Source organism: Peromyscus maniculatus, chromosome 8, assembly GCF_049852395.1.
Source record: "Peromyscus maniculatus bairdii isolate BWxNUB_F1_BW_parent chromosome 8, HU_Pman_BW_mat_3.1, whole genome shotgun sequence".
NCBI lineage: Eukaryota > Metazoa > Chordata > Mammalia > Rodentia > Cricetidae > Peromyscus > Peromyscus maniculatus.
Window position 1 is genome coordinate 10,154,332 of NC_134859.1, and position 19,965 is coordinate 10,174,296.

Sequence of the window (19,965 nt, forward strand, 5' to 3'; positions counted from 1 at the left end):
TGATTATCCATTCCTTTTTATTGGTTTGTTTGTTGTTCCAGCTGATGTCATGGTAATTGACAGAAAAAGATGCCTGAATAATGTATTCTGAAGCCTCAGAGAATCACGCTGCTAAAAGATCAAGGATGAGAGGACCTGCCCACAAGTGACTGGTACAGCCTTGTTTCTCCTGAAAACGTAAGCGGCCATTGGCCTGAGGATGAGCAGGAGGGATCTTCCTCCACTAGAGAAAGCCCCATGAAAAATCCCCCTGGACACAAAGTGCACAGCAAGACAACCACACATCCAGAAGTCTAACCTGCCCACTCGCCAACCACCTGTGTGCAAATAATCACAAACAAGGATGCTCACTGCGCTTCTTGATTGGATGCAGGTGTGAGGATGGAACTAAAGCTTCAGGTAGACTGTGGTTTCTCCAGAATGTTCCTCCAGTTCCTAATGAGATTGTTGTTCCTGACATTGGCAGATGTGTGAGACCTGGAATGACAAACATCATGAAGAGAGCTTACAGAGTGGGAGTTGGAGAGATAGAAGAGGTCAGGAAATTAGAAAGGGCATGGCAGAGATAGAATGCAGAGATAGAATAAGGGGTTACAGGGAAATAATGATACAGGAAGGGTTAAATGGGGTGGAGTGGAGAGACAGAAAGAGAGGCAGGAGAGGGAAGATGGGGGATAACTAACACTAAGACATTTTGAAAACGTCATATGGAAACCTGCTACTGTGGAAACTTCCTAAAACATAGAACACACACACACACACACACACACACACCTCACCCTATAATGGGCCAACAAAGCCCCTACAAGGTACCACAGGCTAACAAATAAAATACCCAGTACTAGGAATGCGTTACCTCTTTTGAAGTTCTTGGCAAGTAATGTCCCATAGACCCCCCCAAACATTTATATTATATTATATTATATTATATTATATTATATTATATCATATCATATCATATCATATCATATCATATTATATATTTTATTTTATATTTATTATATTATATTACATTTATTACATTATATTATATTGCATTACATTATATTATATTATGTTATGTTATATTTATGGTATTATATTATGTATAATAATAATCTAGTTGCCCTCCAGAAGGTAAGACTCTGCTGCTGAAGACTCCACATATCTGAATCACAGAACAGAGAAATCAAGCTGGCACTCACCTGGAAGCTTCATCCCCACTGGCTAGCTTTTATAGTGCTGGGAGGTACTGTGCACACTCCCAGAGGAGAAACGTAATCATAATAGCACCTATTGATCAGCTCTGAGGATACATACAACAGCAACCCACCTAGCAAGGCATGCCCACTGGTACAATACTGGTACAAATGTCACGGGAGTAACCAACCACTTTCTGATTGTATTCAAAGCCCACTCCACACTTTGAAACCCATTATTGGCACCCACAGCAGAGCCAAAAAAAAAACTCTGTAGCTAGACAGGTCATACATAGTCCCTAGGGGAGAACCTACCACTCTTACTCTGCTAAATGAGCACAGTATTATACTAACTCCTAATGATTTATCACTATACCCAAAGATTAGTATCTCTCAACCCTCATCTCAGAAGCTTCTTTTTGCAGTAGATCAGTGATTAACACAGAAATGCACAATTGGTCATGGCGAAGTCAATAAAAGTCTGTGGAATGCTTGGCCCTAAATGTACATCACACACCTTCCTCCCAAGGGTCAGAGATCATTGCAAAAGAGAGACTAGAAAGACTGTAAGAGCCTGAGGATGCTGTGTAATAAGCCTTTTGTACACTGTAAGTATGTATTGCTCTCGTTGTTAATAAAAAGCTGATTGGGTGATAGCTGGGCAGGAAGAAATTGGGTGAGACAGCTTGAAACAGAGAGAACGCTGGTGTGAAGAAGGGCAGAGTCAGGAGAGATGCCAACCAGCTGCTGAGCAAGCAGAACATATGGAAAATAGGTAACAAGCCATGAGCCACATGGCAAAGTATAGATAAGAAATAAGAGTTCATTTAAATGTAAGTTAGCTAGTAACAAGCCTGAGCTATTGGCCAAGCATTTATAAGTAATATTAAGCCTCTGTGTTGGTTTTTTAAAAGTGGCTCCCTGGACAGGAAAACTCCACCTACATGAGGCAGTGAATGACTATAAGGAAAACAGTGTTTCCCAGACACACATGGACTGACAGCAGTTAAGACTGCATGCACAAAGTCTGCACAAGCTCAAGCCAGACTAAATCTCAGCATGAGGGGAGGAGGTGGGCGTTCCTCAATAAGGAGTTATTGGCAATTGATAGCTGCTGAATCAATAGAGAGAGTCGGTTTCCTTTAAGGAAGGGTGTGGCCGCTGGTGGCTTGATCATGCTCCAGTGGAAGGTCATGCATTCAAGAGCATATGAACTGATGGATATTTAAATAAGATACAACATTGGGTGTGTGGAGAAGGGAACCTTTGAGGAGTTGGTGGGGAGTGAATCCAAGAATACATTGTATGAATCTCTTAAAGAACTAAAACAAATGAGAAAAGGCAATCAGAGAAAACAGAACATGAGCTAGAAATGGGGGTGAAGTGTTGTTTTTGGAGAAGAGAGAAGAGGAAGGGCAGGAAAGAAAGAGGAGAAGAAAAGAGAAGAGCGGAGGAGGGGAGAGTGTTCTGGGATATTTATGTGTTAAATGACCTCACGGTGAGGGAGCAAGCAGACACAGGGAGGGGATGGACATGAGGGAAGCTGGACACGCTGCTCATGGCTGCAGCTGGGGAAGGGGAAGTCACTGCCTTTATTCCTCTGTCTTCACATTTACTTGAAGTTCTCACTACGAAGAGCTGGCTTCTTGATGCTCCGGTTTGGTTTTGTGGAGGGAATGCTGTTTTGTTTTTGAGATAGGCTAGCCTGGAACTCACAGGTCGCCCAGGCTGAACTTGAACTCTTGATCCTCCCGCCTCCACCTCCCCAGTGCCGGATCTGCGTTCTTTTTGAAGAGCTCCTCCCTGTCTGCCTCTGCATGTCCACAGGCTGCTGCGCACTCAGCTCCTGTTGGGGCCCAGAGTGATGGCGCCAACCAAGGCTACGTGGTGAGGCCCAGCCTCAAATTCATTAATTAAAATTGTTAGTGCGTGTTTGTCTTCAGTTCTTCTTCCCTGTGGAACCTGAGAACTCCCCACATTCTCAAAAAAATGAGAGAGCTGGGCCTGAGGGAAGCCTCGGGAGCTGGCACCATTCCATGGTCATTTAGTATTCATTTTTCTAAAACAGAAATTCTATTCTTGTGAGGCTAACCTGTGTGCACAAATGCAAAATCTCACCATTAGGACCAGCAAGCTGATGGCTCAGCAGGGAAAGGCGTTTCTCACTGACTCTGATGACCTACCTGAATCCAAATCCCCAGGACCCACACAGTAGGAGGAGGGAACCAACTCCTCCAAATTGTGTACCGTGTCACATGCCACATGCAAGTGCACATGCACACACACACACACACACACACACACACACACACACACACACCAATTAAATGTAAATCTAAAAGTAAAAATTGCTGGGTGGGCATTAGTAACATACGCTTTTAATCCCAGCCCTTAGGAGGCAGAGGGTGGTGGATCTCTGTGAGCTCAAGGCTAACCTGAATTACATAGTGAGTTACTGGTGAGTCAGAGCTACAAAGTGAGACCTTGTCTAAATAAATTAATAGTACAAATAAATTGGGGTGCTAGAAAGATGGTTCAGTGGTCAAGAGCACTGACTGCTCTTCCAGGGGACCTAGATTCAAGTCCCAGCACTCACAGGGTGGATCACGACTCTCTGTAACTCCAGTTCCAAGGGATGCCCTCTTCTGGCCTCTACCAGCTCTTCACACACATGCTACATAGACATTCATGCAGGCAAAACACCCATACATAAAATGAAAAATAAATTTCCAAAAAATTAAGTCCAAATTATACACTGAAGGCATGGGCTTGAAATCCCTGTGCACAGACACCCTGACAGCCTCCTACCAGAGTAGCTCAGGAAAGACACTGCACTGGGACCTAAGGCCAGGGTGGCGGCATGGGGCAGAAGCCATCTAAGGAGTTCTGTCGGGGTGGAGTGTACTCCGCCACACTGAGCTCAGGCGACTGTCTAGGAAGGCTGGCCCCGTCCCAGTTGCCCACCTGGGGAGTGCATTCTGGCTCAGCAATACTCCAGTCACTCCTGAGGCTGCCCCCCCCCTTCTATCCTGTGTCATAAGTATGCACCAAGGCACCATGGATGCCCTCCCAGTGCGGAACAGAGGAGTGGAGAAGATGAGACGGGAGCCTACCAACCCCAACCAACCCATGGCGCACTTCACCACGACTTAACTCGCAGACAGCACCACACAAAGCAGAGGCTGAGATATGAGGGACACAGAAATCAAAACTGCTCTGAAGTTCCGGCTCGCCCCAGTCATCACGGCTGTTTCACAGAAACAGACAAATGCCGGTGTGGATGTAGCCTTTATGTGGAGCTGGTGGCAAGGCAAACTAGTGCAGCCATTGTGGAAATCAGTATGACTGTTCCTGGAGAAACTAAAAATAGAACTAACATGTGATCCAGATGTACCCCTCCTGAGTGTTTATTCAAAGGACTCTACCTCAGCACACCACAGAGATACCTGCCCATCCTGGCTGCCACACATACACACACCTGTCAGCCATACCCGAAACTAGGGCTTGGAAAGTCCTCTGTTTGCTCAGCAAAACGTATAACTCTGCTTAATCTAATGGACTCAAGAAATCATCAAAGGATACTATTAAGCTTGAGAACCACCACGGGCCCTCCCTGCACACTCTCCTGAGAAAGAACAGAGGTTAATGAGGCTGGTGGTATCTGCTGAGTAAGTGCTGGCCACGCAAGTTTAGTGCCTTGAGGTGGAGTCCACAGATGGACCCAATTTGTCCGGGAATGCTAAGAAATGCGTTTACAGACAAGAAACCAAAGCTGCGGGCCTGTGGGAGTGGACAAGCATTCAGGCTTTCCAAAGTGTCACCCCCATACTTTGAAGATTTATCTTCGTGCGTGCGTGCGTGCGTGCGTGCGTGCGTGCGTGCGTGCGTGCGTGCGTGCGTGCGTGTGTGTGTGTGTGTGTGTGTGTGTAGGTGCCCATGGAGGCCTGAAAACAGTCTCAGATCCCTGAAGCGTGGCTTATATAGACAGGTGTGAGCTGACGAATGTGGGTGCTGGGAGCCAAACTCAGGTCCTCTGCAAGAGCAGCGAGGGCTTTTAATCGCTGAGACCTCTCTCCAGGCCCGAAACCCTATGTTTTGAAACAGCCCTTTTTAAATGTTCTAATTAAAAAAAATTTATACAATCTATTTTGATCATGCTTTCCATCCTCCAACTCCTCCTAGATACTCTCCACCACCTTACCCTCCCAACTTCATGTATCTGTCTCTGTCTCTCTCTGTGTCTCTGTCTGTCTGTCTGTCTGTCTGTCTGTCTATCTCTCCCTCTATCTCAAGTAGCCTCTTAAACACTCTCTCACAATGGACCTAACCTCTAAGAAGAAAATGTTTGTACCCCATTTTATTTGCACACCCAGCTATGTATGGCTATATCTATCGTGTGCACTCAAACGTTTGTGGAATGAATGAGAAAAAAGCAGATGCTCTGGGCGAGGGAGATGAATGGCCACCAAGTGTTCCTGTGTGGGAAAAGGCCAGGACTAAACCCAGTACTTCATGTGCTGACCTTAAAATTTTATTTAAAAAAAGAAGTGGGGCTGGAGAGCTAGCTCAGCAGTTAAGAGCACTTGCTACCCTTGCAGAGGTCATGGGTTGCCTTCCCAACGCCCATGTCAGGAAACCCACTGCCTCTAACTGCAGCTCCACAAAGCCCACCCTCCTTCCTTGGTCCTGTCTTGGTAAGAGTCTGTCACAACTCTCTGACTCCTGGTTCTTTCCAGTTGCTAGCAGGCTGTGGATTTTAGCTCCTCTTACAAGCAGCCCGTTTCAGTTAGAAGGGCAAAGCATTCATTCTCCTCAGCATTACCCCACTCTGTCACCACCATCCCTGGGGCTCCTGGCACCCTTCCAAGTGCAGACTGGTGGAGTGCCCCTTGCTTTGGGGATTGAATCCATCAAGTAACAGCCAGTCCTTTCTGCATCTTGATGGACAGTGATGAGCAAACAAGTAGCTGGCATCCCTTCTGCAGAGTGAGGTTGACAGGTGCTGAGGTAGCATTGCCCCAAAGCACTGACGTCACCGTGGAAAGAATGGCCTCCTTGGTTGGGTATTTCCTCTTCAAAAGTCCCCTCAGGACACCTGTGGACATCTGAAATGGACATCAGGGTGACCAAGGACAGGCACGGTCTGTGCTCAAGGTTATGGCTTCTTGTCACTGCCTGACAGTGACATCCATCTAGCTTGTTAGCAAGTTGAGCCTGCAGCTGAGTGAACACGATTAGATTATTCTCAGTCCCCAGGGATCAGTAACTGACTCTGGCCACATCATTCTGGCTCCCCTGGGCCACTGAGACTATCTGGGAGTTGTAACTGTAGCCTCAAGTGACAGTGACCAGCACAGTGTCCTAACCAGGGTGTCCTATCAAGCACAAAGGTGTTCTTCAAGATCATGACATTGGAGGTAAGAAGAAGCTGGGGAGCCCAAATAAAACCATCAGCCATAATTTAAAGGGATAGGAAAGACTTGGGAGGTGTCTCCGGTGCACTCCTGTAACTCCAGTCCTCAGGGGATGAGGTATGAGCAGATCCTGAGGCCTCACTGACCAGCTGGCCAGCCAAGCCAAATAGCAAACTCTAGGTCCAATGAGAAATACTGTCTCTAAAACTAAGAGGAGAAGTGATCGAGGAAGACACCTGAGCTCCACTTCTGGCCTCCACACATGCCCACATGACCACATGGTAGAAGGAGGGGACTTAGTTCTGCAAATTGTAACAGTAATACACACACACACACACACACACACACACACACACACACACACACGTTAATGAAATTGTTTTTTAAATAATTTGAAGAAAGGGTCTGGAAACTGTGGAAGTCAGTCTGTGAGAGTCCGCTCCAAAGGGTTCTTAAGTGGAGGAGAGAGGAATGAGGAAATATCAGATAGAAAGATAGACCTAGATGACAAGAAGAAAGATAGATACAGGATAGCTTCAGGAGGGTCTGGGTCAATACTCAACAGCCCAGAGCTTTATTCAAAAGGGCTTTTTATAATATGCCAAGGGGAGAGGCAAAAGACCTCCCCTTTGCAAGATCAAAGCACACCATTCAGCCAAGTATAGACCCTTCCAAAAACCTGGTAAACCTGTGGCCAAATCATTACACAGCCCTGCTGGGTAAAGCAAGCTCAGCTTCTCTGACCCTGAGTAAGGCCTTAATAGGTAGCCTCTGTGGGCTCCCACAGGAAACATAGTTCAGCAATTAAGAATATATACTGCTCTTGCAGAGGACTGTAGTGGATAGCTGTTCTATGACCTTGAAGCTCTCCCTAGTGATGTAGCAGGTAACTGTCCTACCTACCTATGACCTTGAAGTACTGCCCCTGGGGTGTGGCCTCAGGGCTACCCTTAAGACCTGAGATACATGTATGCTGGTCTCTTCTCTCCCTTGTGGGCGTGGATGGCGGACTGACTCAGGACGGCGTGCGACAGTACCTCAGCATTCCAGGACCCTGTGACAATTCCCCTATTTTGTTTTAGTGAGTTTTTCTTTCCTAATAAAGAAAAACTTTAAGCAGACTCCCATGGATTTATCAATATAGAGGGAGGACCCTAGTTGGGCTCCAAGCACCCACACTGGGTGGCTCACAACTGCCTGTTAACTCTAGCTTCAAGGGAGCTAATGCCCTCTTCTGGCCTCTGCAGGCAACTGCACTCCTGTGTTCATAGCCCCATTCAGACACAAAAGCAAAATCACATTATGAAAAGTAATTTTTAAAAAAGGATTTTAAGCACTGGGCAGTAGTGGCACACAACCTTAAAAAATTCCAGCACTCAGGAGACAGAGGCAGGTAGATTTCTGTGAGTTTGAGGCCAGCCTGGTCTACAGAATGAATTCCAGAGCAGCCCAGGCTACACAGAGAAACCCTGTCTCCAAAAAAAAAAAAATGAAGTAAAATAGGAGGCTGGAGAGATAGCTTATCAGTTTAGAGCATATATTGCCATAGCGACATGCCTGCGGCTACTCCCCAGTACCCACATCAATCAGCTCACAACAGCCTGTAACTCCAGATGCCCGTGGCTTCTGTGGGAACCTACATGTACATACCCACACCAAACATACTCTGATGGCTATTCTTGTTTGTCAACTTGGCTACACGTGGAATGAACTACAATCCAGAAATGGAGGGCATACCTGTGAAAGACTTTTTGCTTGGTTTGAAGTGAGTGAATCCACTTTTAGTCCAGACCCTTTAGGTAGGAAGACACATGCCTTTGATTTGGATCTTGAGTGGGAAGACACAACTTTAACCAGGGCCACACCTTCTACTGGAAGTCTGTATAAGAACATAGAAGAAGGAAGGTTTTGCTTGTTGCCTGCTTGCCCTCACCTTGCCAGCACGTCCATTCCTTCACTGGCATTGGAGCCGACTTCTTCAGGATTCCAGCGCACACTGAAGACCAGCTGAGACACCCAGCCTTGTGGACTGAGCAGCTACTGTAATCCTGGACTTTTGTTTCACAGCCAGCCATTGTTGGATTAGATTAGCTGGACTGAAGTCTGTAAGTCATTTCAATAAATCCCATATATATAGGGATTGTTCTCTGACCTCCATGCGCAGAGAGAGAGAGAGAGAGAGAGAGAGAGAGAGAGAGAGAGAGAGAGAGAGAGAGAGAGAGAGAGAGAGAGATTATAAAAATAAAGTATAAGCCTAGAAAGACAGCTCAATAGTAAGGGTGCTTGCCACCAAGCCTGACAACTTGAGTTAAATCTTAGGCTCCTCATATAATGGAAGGAGAAAAGCAATTCAATACATGTGTTGTGTACACACATACACAAATAAATAACACAATAGTTTTAATTTTATAAATAAAGTGATAAACAAACTCCCAAAGGAAAATGCTAAAAATTGATGCTGTGAGATTAAAAAAAAAAAAAACAAAGTGGTTTGCATTTTTCTGGTACTAACTGGTAATTCTCAGCAACAAGAAAATCTAGAAGATGTCAGAAGTACCATGTAACAGATGTATATCCCTCCCCCCAACCATGGTGTGAAGGACCCTTGCTGTGAACAGGAGCCATATACAGTCACTACTTGGACAACCTACTTCCTCTGGGCTTGTCACCATGCCAGAATTTAACAAGGGTGAGAAAAGTGTTCAGTGTTGGCAAAGATACACTCAGTAAAATGCAGCTATTTATCACCTAAGGTGCTTTTCTTGTTTTGAGCCGGGATTTGGGTTTGTAGCCTAGGCTAGCCTTGAACTTCCAATCCTCCTTAGCCCAGAGTGCTGGTATTACAGGTGTGGGCCACCCCACTGACTTTGAGTGTAGGAATATGACTCAATCTCTGAGAAGCAGAACATCCCACAAGCTGATTTTTCAGAAAATTGGCTTTTAGCAAATGAGTCCTTATGCAGAATGGTCATTAGGCAAATTCGTCATTTAGCCAAGAGGTCATTTAGTGAATCGGCTTTCAATGACTTGCCCTCTGAAAGTTTGCTACAGCGAGCATTTTCTTGTGCTAAATGTCCATTTGATTTCCATAATTAATATTCACTGGAGCATGGATGGGAAACTTCCCAGGGACCCAGGAGCAACCAGGACAGACTTCTAATAATCAGACTATTAAAAATGCTCTCATAAAAATAAAAAAAATTTAAAAAAAAACAGGATCAAAGATGCAGGGTGTTTGGGGGCTTCCTGAAACACAGCTATCAGGCTTAGTGTTGTGACAAAAGGTATCAGGGTCCTGTTTGTTGTTAGTATAACACATGTAGCCTCTCATTGGAAAAAGAAATGAGTGCTCTTTGGGTTTGGGGTGGTCATCATATTGTTATAAGCCATTGCAATGATATCCTACACTCCACTGGGGGTGCAGTCATGTAAGACCCCAGGATCTAGGTCCAGCTACCTGGTCTCACAGGAAGTGCTCACTTTATCTTATTTTGAGACAGGGTCTCACACAGCCAAGGCTGGCTTCAAATTCCCAATGCAGTCAATAGTGTCCTTGAACTCCTGATCCCCTGCCTCCACCCCCCAAGTGCTGGGACTACAGGTGTGCCACCGCTCTCCTGAGTGAGCAACATCACTAACTGCTACTGTTCTTGAGCTGGGCTCTTGTTATGCATGCAGCCCAGGCTGGCCCTGAACTTTAGATCCTTCTGCCTCAGCTTCCTGAGTTCTGGAATGACAGGTGTATACCACCATGTCCAGCATCATTTGGAAATTCTTGATTTTTTTTAATCAAATCCCCTAGTTCTCTCTTTTTTTTCAAAGGAGTCCCCAAAGTAATATGGCCAGTTATTTCATTTCTAGGGCTTCGGTCGCCAAGTACCACACCGGGTGGCCTTAAAGAAAGAGATGCCTTGTGTCTCACAAACCTGGAGGTTGGAAGTCCAACACGAAATGCTAGGCTCCCTCCATCTTTGCTTCTAGCCTTTGATGCTACAAGCAGTCCTCAGTGGTGCTCGGCTTGCAGCCGCATCACTCTGAGCTCTAAAGCAACGTGGCCACTTTCTTCTGTGCCTTTGATTTTGTGCCCCCCCCCTCCTATAAGGAGAGTCGCTGGTGCCCAGGATATTCTCTTGTATGTTTTCCTCTTAAGTTGATTATCTCTACAACCACTCTACTTCCAAAAAATATTCACACCCCTAGGAACCAGGGATTAGGAATTCCAGCCTACCTTTGCAAAGGATACACTTCAACCCTTAATACTGGTCCCATCGCAAACCCAAATATTATATAATTGGAGCTGGCACTGTAGCCCAGCTGGCAGAGTGTTTATCTACCATGCCTGAAGCCTTGAGTTCGATGTCCTGCACTGTTTAAAATCATATGCTTGTAATCCTGGTACTTGGGAGGTGAAAACAGAAAGATCAGGAGCTCAAGGCCATCCTCAGCTACCTAGCAAGTTAGAAGCCAGCCTGGGCTGCATGAGACCCTGTCTCAAAAGCGAACAGAATAAAAACAACAAAACCATGGTATAATCCTGGCGTTTCTCTTTGTGTGTTCCAGGACTGAGACCATACACCAAGCTTGCTATATGTATTACACCCGACCCTGTCGAGACTTTAATGCAGCACCTGTCTCCAAAGCTGCGGGGCTTCTTGGATGCTGGAAACAGCCTAAGGAAGGTTGAAACTTTATTTAACCTTAAATCCCATTATAGAGTCTGCATTTGGCACAATTTATATTTGAACTATAAAATTTTTCTGTAAGTTGAAACATGACCTATAAAAGGTCGCTGCACCCTGAAGCAACATTCTAGAGAGAAATCAATTGGTCCTTTTTCTTACAGAAGCCATTAGCCAGAGGAGAGATAAAGGAAAAACTTCCTCATGCTGATTGAACTCCAAACCCAAAGCATAATTTCTAAAAGGCAATGGCTTCGTACAGCTAAAATGCATTAGGCTATTATTAGATAATAGGGAGCCTTTAATATAGCTCGTGCACCTACTGCCTCTTACAGTGGAGGGGCAGGGGCACTCAGATGTGTACCCAGGCCTTGCTCCAGACATCAACATCTGGAATCAGCATTCTGCATGACAGAGGGGGTCTTAGCCTTCCCTTACACCTGAACACATCGCCCCTGTGAGGTTCCCTGGTCCTTACAAATCCTTCAGTGACTTGGATAATAGTTCGGTTGGCACAGGGCTTGCCTTACAAGCATGAGGATTAGAATTTGATCCCCCAAACTCATTCACACCCGTAACACCAGTGTTGAGCTTTGCGGGGCAGGTACCTCTCTGGGGCTCACTGGCCAGCCAGACTAGCAGTGGGCTCCAGGCCAGTGAGAGGCCCTGCCTCAAACAACCAAGATGAGCAGGAACAACAGTGGAGACGCACGTGTACCCACACACAAGGTCCTTCAGTGACTTGTCCTCCTACCTTCAGATCTAATCAAGATGCAAGGTTTTTGTCACACTCCAAGATAAGATGGCTCTGTAGCCCATGGAGGGTCTTCTCTTGGTCTACTCCTGTCTGTGGTATCAGGAGAGGCTGGACCAGCCTAGGTTTACTAATATTTTAGGAATATATCATGCAGTGTTATTATAATGCCAACTGTTGCTCTTTTGTTCTGTAGCAACAGTGATTAATAGCTAATATGGGTGATGTACAAGTATATCTCTGGTTCCCATTTTTTGCATCACCAACTGCAGGCAGAGAGCTGATCAAAATGGCACAGGTAAGCCAGTGTCCCTGAGGCCACCTCTAAAGTCAGCCTTCCTCAATCACCCAGATCCATCCTACTTGTGAGGCCTCAGAATCTCAGGTGACTGCAGCCACGAGTGTGCAATTTAAAAAGCACAGTAATAGTCCAGCATGGTGGCATATGCCTATAATCCTGGGCATTTTGGAGTCTGAGGCAGGAGTATCACTGTAAGTTCGAGGCCAAGATGGGCTACAAAGAGAATACCTAGCCAGGTCTACATAGCAAGACTGTAAAACAAACAAATAAGGCTAGTTAGATAACTCAGTGTACGGTAGAGGAGCTTGCCTAATGACTTGAGTTCAGCCCACATAGTAGAAGGAAAGAACCAAATCCTGCAAGCTGTCCTCTGACTTCCACTGATGTATGGTGAGTCACACACACACACACACACACACACACACACACACACACACAAATAAGAAATGTAAAAAAAATGAAAAGACAAAATCCCACAGAAACAACCACAGCTCACTATATTTAAGTCAACCTAGCTCAAGGAATAAAAGACCAAGCCCTTCTTTATCAGCTGTGCTGGGCTGGCTCCTTGGAGGGTCACAGACCTGACTGCAATCAATTCCCCTCTGTTGTTCTCCTAAACAGGCCTCAGGGGTTTCTCACCCACCTTCTGCAAGCATATTTAACAGGCTAGCTCAGGAAGCTTCCAAATGGAGTTTTTTGAGACATTTGGTAAAGTGAACTGTTCTGCCTTGAACAACAGTGCAGAATCCGGGGGCAGGAGGGGTGGCTTGCCAGCATCCTGCCTTTCAACTCTAGCAAGACGTGTTAACTTTGAAAACTTGGCCACCCGCTGCAGTTAACTCCCACTCTTCGTTGGGATTCTTTTCCTTGCAAGATCAAACGAAACTCCTGCTGGATGTCCCTGAGATTCTGTGCATTTATCTTCAGCGCAGATATTGCTACTATTTTATGTTCCCTCTTGAGGACCCCAGACCCTGGAGAGCAGAGACCACATCGGCTTTATCCCACTGTTGCAGCCCCTGGTCTTGCCAATCATACTGGGGGTGCTTAGTAAGAATTAGATGATGTTGGGTTGCAGACACAAAGGCTGTCGTAGACTGAGGGAGTAGACCCCTTTCTGACGGGTCCCAGAGGGCTGTGCTGATGGGGAGGGTGTTGGTGCCGCCCGCACTGATTGAACACGCCGGTAGACCAAGACCAGTATGCAAGATTCGGGAGATTAAGATGACCTGGAGCTGGCCTGGGTGGGCGCGAACTCCGCCCCGCTTCCCGGACCAAAACCGGGAGTGAGACCGGCTCCTTGTGCAGCAAGCAAGGCCGTGCCCTAGCCTACCCGACTCCGCCCCACACTAGGCCACAACCCTGCCCACAGGCTGGCCAGGAGCTCAGCTGAAAGATCCCAGGCCGCGAGCAGCACTTCCGAGATCCGCCTCCGCAACTAGGCGAGCACTTCAGCCCCGCCTCTGGCTGGTCTGAGCCCGCCCTCATATCAGCCAAAGGACCGCCCCTAAGCTCCGCCCCCCGCCCCATATCCACCTCGGGCCCGCCTTCCAACCTCTAGACTCCGCCCCCAGTTCTGGTCAAGGACCGCCTTCTGAGCCCCGCCCCAGGCCAGTGTAGGCCCCGCCTTCAGAGAGCCAGCTCCAGCACCACCAACTTTTTTAGAACGCGGGCGCCGGGCGTCAACCTCTCCCTAAGTCCCGCCTCTCATGACGCGGCAGCTCACGGACCCTGCAGTTTACACCTCGCCTCCGCCCCTGCCGCAACGTACTCTCCGCCCCCAGGGCACCACCTTGCCCCACCTCCTGGGCCGGAGCATTGACTAGCCCCGCCCACAGCTCGCTGCCTCTTTGCCCCGCCTCCTCAGACTCAGGTCTCGCTTCCGCTCGTTTCCAGGCAACACTGGCCCCGCCCCGCGATGGCGCCTGAGGACCACGAGGGGGCCACGTCTCTGCTGCAGAGTTTCGAGCGCCGCTTCCTGGCGGCTCGCGCGCTTCCCTCCTTTCCCTGGCAGGTGGGCGGCGGGCGCGCGGCGGGTGTCGGGGTCGAGCACCGGGAGCTGCGGGGCCGGGCGTCTGGGGCCTCCTTTGCTCGCTGCCGGACCGGGGGAGGCAGGCTGGGCCCTTCTCTAGCAGAACTTGAGGGTCTCGGGCCGGGCTGAATTCTTTTAGCGACTTTTTAAGCCATTGATCGGTCATCTTGGCGACTGCAAAACAGCTTTGAAAACTAAATGTCTTCAGACGGCTGGAGCCGCGCTCTCCTCAAGGGGAGGCTAGGTCCCATCCGAAGGGCAGGCTGCGGGCAGAACCATCTCCGAGGGAGTTCAGACCGAAAGGGAACCTTCAGGCGATCTGGGGACTTGCAACTCGGGCACGAGGCTCCTTTGGAGCGTGCCTTGTTGATAATTCGTGTGCAAGGAGTTCACCAGCATGAGTCTCTTTAAATTTTTATTTCTCCAGAGTCTGCCCGGTTTATTTGGGTGGTTTACACAGTTGTGTTATTTCATCGACATAAAACATTCTGGTCTTAACACAGAATGAAACGCTAATAGCTTATAGGTCCCCATTCAGTTGCTCAGGGTCGCGCACAGTGGGGTCTGTTGTCACTCCGTTTAAGAAGGAAAGCTGGCCAGTGAGACCCAGGGATCCTCCTGTCTCCACCTCACCAGTGTTAGCATTACAAGTTTGCACTTCCAAGCACATCTTTTAAAAATCAGTTCTAGGGCCGGGCGGTGGTGGCACACACCTTTAATCCCAGCACTTGGAAGGCAGAGGTGGGCGGATCTCTGAGTTCAAGGCCAGCCTGGTCTACAAAGCAAGCTCTAGAACAGGCTCCAAAGCTACACACCTTGTCTCAAAAAAAAAAAAAAAAAAGGAAAGGAAAGGATCAGAGCCATAATTCTGACCTAGGAGACCAGCTTCCTGTTTAGAATCTTAGCTCAAAGCCAGGAGGTGGCACATACCTATTGTTGTGCCCAGATTAGGACCCCCAAAGAAACCACCGTAGACCAAAGATGTCCAGACTTCAATAGCAAGGTTTACTTCTTGGTGCAATACAAGCTAGCAGGGAGCCCTCATCCGCAGCACCCGGCTAATCGAGGCACGGAGGAGAGTTCCTCTTTCTTGGGGAGGTTAGCTTTTAAAGGCAGAAACCACAAAATTCTTCAGAGAGGAGGGGGTTTGTATGGGTCCACCCTTGACTGGTCCAGTTTTCCTGAGCTTGGATTTTATCTTATTTTTTGCCCTGTCAGGAGTTTTACAGCCCATCTCCAAAATCTGGTCCTGTTACCTCAGGGGACCGGGACGTCTCATGGTTAGTTACCACCAGACAGTCTGATTTTGTACTTTTAAAACTTCTGACTTCACCATGTCTGGGAATGAGGAACTGACTCGGTTCTGGCTATTTTAAGATGTCCTTTTCCTCAGCTCTCCAGGCCTTAGGGGGAACTGGAGTGGGGGGTCTCTCACCTATAATCCCAGCACTCTGGAGGCTGCAGAGGCAGGCTGATCTCAGAGTTTGAGGCCAGCCTGGTCTACAAAAAGAAGAATCCTAGCTCAAACCCCCATGTGCTGTGGAACTTATATACTGTGGGACCCTATGTGTTGTGGGACTTTATGCAGTGGCTACATCTCTGTGTCATCATTTCTAATTAGCACAGTGGAGGATACAATGTCTCTTGCTACCAAACAGCTGGGCTTCTTTTCCTTTGCCCAGCTAGAAATCATAGGTAGCAAGAAGCTCAGGGCTTGCTGGTCTCTGGTGGCTGTGTTTTCTTGTGCCAGCTGTAGGCAGGCAAGAGCAGCAGCCGCAGGTTTCTTGCTTATGGGGCGCCCTTGGTCCTTGTGGACCTCTGGAGTTCTTGGGGCGTTTTGTATGCAAGCTTCCCGGCAGGCCTGGGTATTGGGTATTGGATTTCCCCTGGCAGCAGCTCTTACAGCTCTTGTGCAGCCCTTGGAAGTGGGGATTTCTTAGCTCTTGGCCAAGGCCAGCTGCCTGGCTGCATTTACAATTCTGCCAGCCACTGTTGTGCTGTCTCTGGGTCTGCTTTCTCCATGTCACCAGCTCAGCCTGCACTACTAAAGTGAGCAAGCAAAGATCGTTCCCAGGAGGGCTCTTGGTAGTCCACTCCCTCCTTGAGCCACAGCAGCAGGTTATGTAGGTGTCTGAACCAGTCACAGCCTTGCCACTTAGGGCCATCCCTCCACTAGGCCACCAGGGGGCGTGCTCCCCATATGTCCTGCACCAAAATGGGTGCAAAGTAAGTGTGTACCCAGGCTTATGACAGGAAAAAGTCTGGCGCAAAGTGTTTCAGACAGCCCTGGATGAGGCTGCACTTTCAGGAGCCATGCGAATCAGCTGGGGTTGTCTAAAGGTGTTTATGGAGTGTTCAGACAGCCAAGGCTGACATAAGGGCAGTCCTGCTAGCTGTCTGACTGATAGTCCTTTTTGCTTACGGCAGCCAGGGCAGGAAGGGAGTCCAACAGCTCCAAATTAGGGGGTCACGCTTCCGCCATCCCCTAAGCCTTTCCTTATTTATAGGAAAATGAACATAAGAATGCTAACACCAAGAGCCTGAAGACCTTACCATGAACAGTAATTGAGGATTTAACAGCCTTAGCACTGTGGCTCCGAGATAGACAGCCCCTCCTACATCTCACTCTGTGGGAGTACTTGAAGACAAACCCCAGCTCCTCGTTCCTGGCTGTGGAAGTGCACTGAGTGGGGCCTAGCAGTTACTGAGTCACTAAATATTCACTGTCTATGAGGTGCACACCAGGGTACATCAGAGCACATTAGAGACCAGCCCTGCTCAGACGAGAGACTGTAAATAACCAGGAAAGACCAGGCAAGACCGTGTGTGGGAGCCAACCTCAGCTTGGGGAGCTAGAGCAGGAGGACCTCTGTGAGTCAGAGGCCACTGTCTCAAAAGAATAAAACAAGCAAGGAAATGGTGAATAGAGTCATCAAAGGCCCCCCAAAAGAGGCAGCATTTGAATTGTTACCTGAGCCCTGAAATAGTCGGCCATAGGACGGTCTTGGCAAACAGGAAGCAAAGGTCTTATGATAGAAACATGGCCACCGTGATTAAGAACAGTAGAGGAGCTGGTATGGCTGTAGTCCTGTGAGCAGGGATGAGACTGGGTGTAGATGAGGTCAGAAAAGGATCAAGGCAGGTCTTAGAGGACCTGTTAGGACATAGTAAAATGCTCTGAAGACACGAAGTGGCCTTGCTGTGTGTCCCATACCTGCTGTGACTGGAGCTGGAGTCCCTGTGAGAAAGCTGACGTGGCCAGGCTTGGCACCACACCTCATAGTCCTCCTTCCAGCTTAAGTGACAGGTTCCAGGCTGTAACTGATGGTTAGCTCACCAGCTCAGCTGCAAAGTTACTGTGTCCCTGGTGACTGCAGGACAGCCAGAGCTGACGGAAATCAGACACACATGGCCCGTGACATCAGACTGAGAGTTCACCTCTAGTAGCTTCCACTTCAGATTGGTTCCAAGTCCCTGGGCAGAGATTACTGAGCTCTTTACCAGAATGTCCCACAGCAGTGTAAGATTGCTGAGAAAATGCCCCCTAGGATTTATCTCTCTCTTTCTCCTTGGAACAGAGCCTAGAAGAGAAATTAAGGGAGCCCTTGGGTTCTGAGCTGCTGCTGGCTATTCTGCAGAAGGTAAGAGCCCCAGCATCCCCAGAGAGCAGAGCCAAAGCCCACCTGTATCCTTTCCAAACACATAGTCCAAAGAACAAGATATAGCGTTTGTGTAGACACTGCACATGGGCGTCAGCTCCTCAGTCAGCTCTGGCTGTTTGGTTTTAGTGGATAAAGATATTCGAATAAACAACTGCACAAGATGAGGGAAGCTAAGGGATGTCTTTTTTTATTTTTTAAGACTGTATCTCTTTGGAGTGCTATTATGCCATTTTTTTTCTAAATGGCTAACTTTTGGGTTTTGTTTTGTTTTTTTAATATGTGTGTGGGTGTTTGCCTTTGTGTATGTCTGTGAAACACATGCATACAATGTCCTTGGAGGCCAGAAAAGGGTGTCAGATCCCTAGGACTGGAGTTACAGTTGTGAGCCATCATGTGGGTGCCAGGACTCAAACCTGTGTCCCTTGGAAGAGCAGCCAGTGCTCAGCCACTGAGCCATCTCTCCATCCCATGCACCTTGGGAAGTCTTGAAACACAGGGATAAATGACAAGTGACTGCTTCCAGAATGTGTTAGCTGCTTTGGAATGTTCTTCACATTTAAGGCAAAAAATAAGAAAGCTCATCTTGCCTGTTCAGGATCAGAGGCAGAGGTGGCATATGCCTGTGGGTAGAGGCCTCCTGAATCGAGGGCAGATCACACCACCCTGTCCTGGGCCTTGACTTTCCTAAGGGTCCTGACCCTCGGCAGGAAAAAACTGTAGTCTTCCTCCCCAGAAGGAAATCACCAGAGGAGCATATTTGCTTACAAATTCAAGGAAAACACAGACATTTGTCCCCAGCCACCAAGCCCACCCTAGGAGTCTAAGCCAGGAATTCTGTGCTGAATCAGGGCCAATTCAAAGTCAGCCTGAACTATACTGAGAGACCCTGTTATCAGAAAGGAAGATAAAGGGGGAAAGGAAGGAGGAAACAGCCAGGCTTTGTCTTACAGCCTTCCACGAGTAACCCAACAAATATTAGAGCATACTGCTTAAAGATCCCAGGGGTTACCCACCGATGAACCCTCAGTAGGAAGTTCTGGGGGACTTACGGGGATCCTGTGGTCCTTCCAATGCAGCAAGCTACACCTCTCTCCAGGCCCCTTCCCATCTCCTACTTCCCGCTGGTCCTCGGACCTCCTTTCAAAACTTCCAGGCCAGAGCCACCTGGGAGCCACCCTTTTGCTCTCTGTGGTGGAGACCCTGCTTCTGACTCCCGGAGGTTTTCACTGAGGCATTAGTTCCTGTCTAGGCAGAGCCTTTGTGTTTCCATATTTGCCTGTTCAGCTCCCATCTCTAACCCTCCCCACCACCTAGGCCTCATAGCCAGGAAGACAGGTACCTAGTGGTCTGGTTCCTGCCACTGGGCCTTCACCTCCTCCATGAAGCCAGATACCCTGCTTTTGTCCTTACAACAGGCTAGTATTGTTCTCACCTGCCACCCTGGGTGGACAGGAAAGGGCCTGTGAGCTCAGGTTCCTGCCTAAAGCTGGACCACTATGTGGAAATGTTGTAAGGAAACATCTTAAAACTCAAATTGGGAGTGGCATAATCCTAAGGCAGGAGGATTACAAATTTGAGGCCAGCCTGGCCTATATAGTAAGACCACCGGAAGAAAAGCCGCCATCTTGCAGATACCCCCATTGTCCCTGCACATCTTTGCTGGAACATCAGGCTCCCTCCAATCATGTGCAGCTTCTAGGACACCAAAGGCAGGTCTCTGTAGCAATCACCTTCTTGTCTTTTGTTGTCTAGACTGTGAAGCACCCTGTGTGTGTACAGCACCTGCCGTCTGTGAAGTACGCCCGCTGCTTTCTCTCAAAGCTCATCAAAAAGGTCAATGATGGGCAGTGGCTGCTGGGGCCGGGCCACATAGGGGAACACAGAGGTCCAGAGCTCTGCCAGGTTCCAGCAGCCCCACCTCTCTGCCCTTTGCTTGCTCCAT

At 48.1% G+C, this 19,965-nt stretch overlaps 1 protein-coding gene and 1 long non-coding RNA gene across 2 annotated transcripts in view; one reads left to right on the forward strand and one right to left on the reverse strand.

The window, feature by feature from the left end:
- On the reverse strand, positions 1 to 14,262 carry LOC107402180 (uncharacterized). Its single transcript, XR_006075239.2, has 4 exons — positions 14,132 to 14,262; positions 8,330 to 8,471; positions 352 to 477; positions 1 to 169 (listed from the first exon to the last, which is right to left on the reverse strand). It is a non-coding gene; the product is annotated as an uncharacterized LOC107402180 (long non-coding RNA).
- The window catches only part of Eef2kmt (eukaryotic elongation factor 2 lysine methyltransferase), a 10,546-nt gene continuing 4,776 nt past the window's right edge, over positions 14,196 to 19,965 (forward strand). Inside the window, exons 1-3 of the mRNA XM_006984663.4 lie at positions 14,196 to 14,343; positions 17,940 to 18,002; positions 19,776 to 19,856. Of these exons, the coding sequence (XP_006984725.1) occupies positions 14,248 to 14,343; positions 17,940 to 18,002; positions 19,776 to 19,856 (240 nt within the window). The 5' untranslated portion in view covers positions 14,196 to 14,247. The remainder of the gene's footprint in view (positions 14,344 to 17,939; positions 18,003 to 19,775; positions 19,857 to 19,965) is intronic.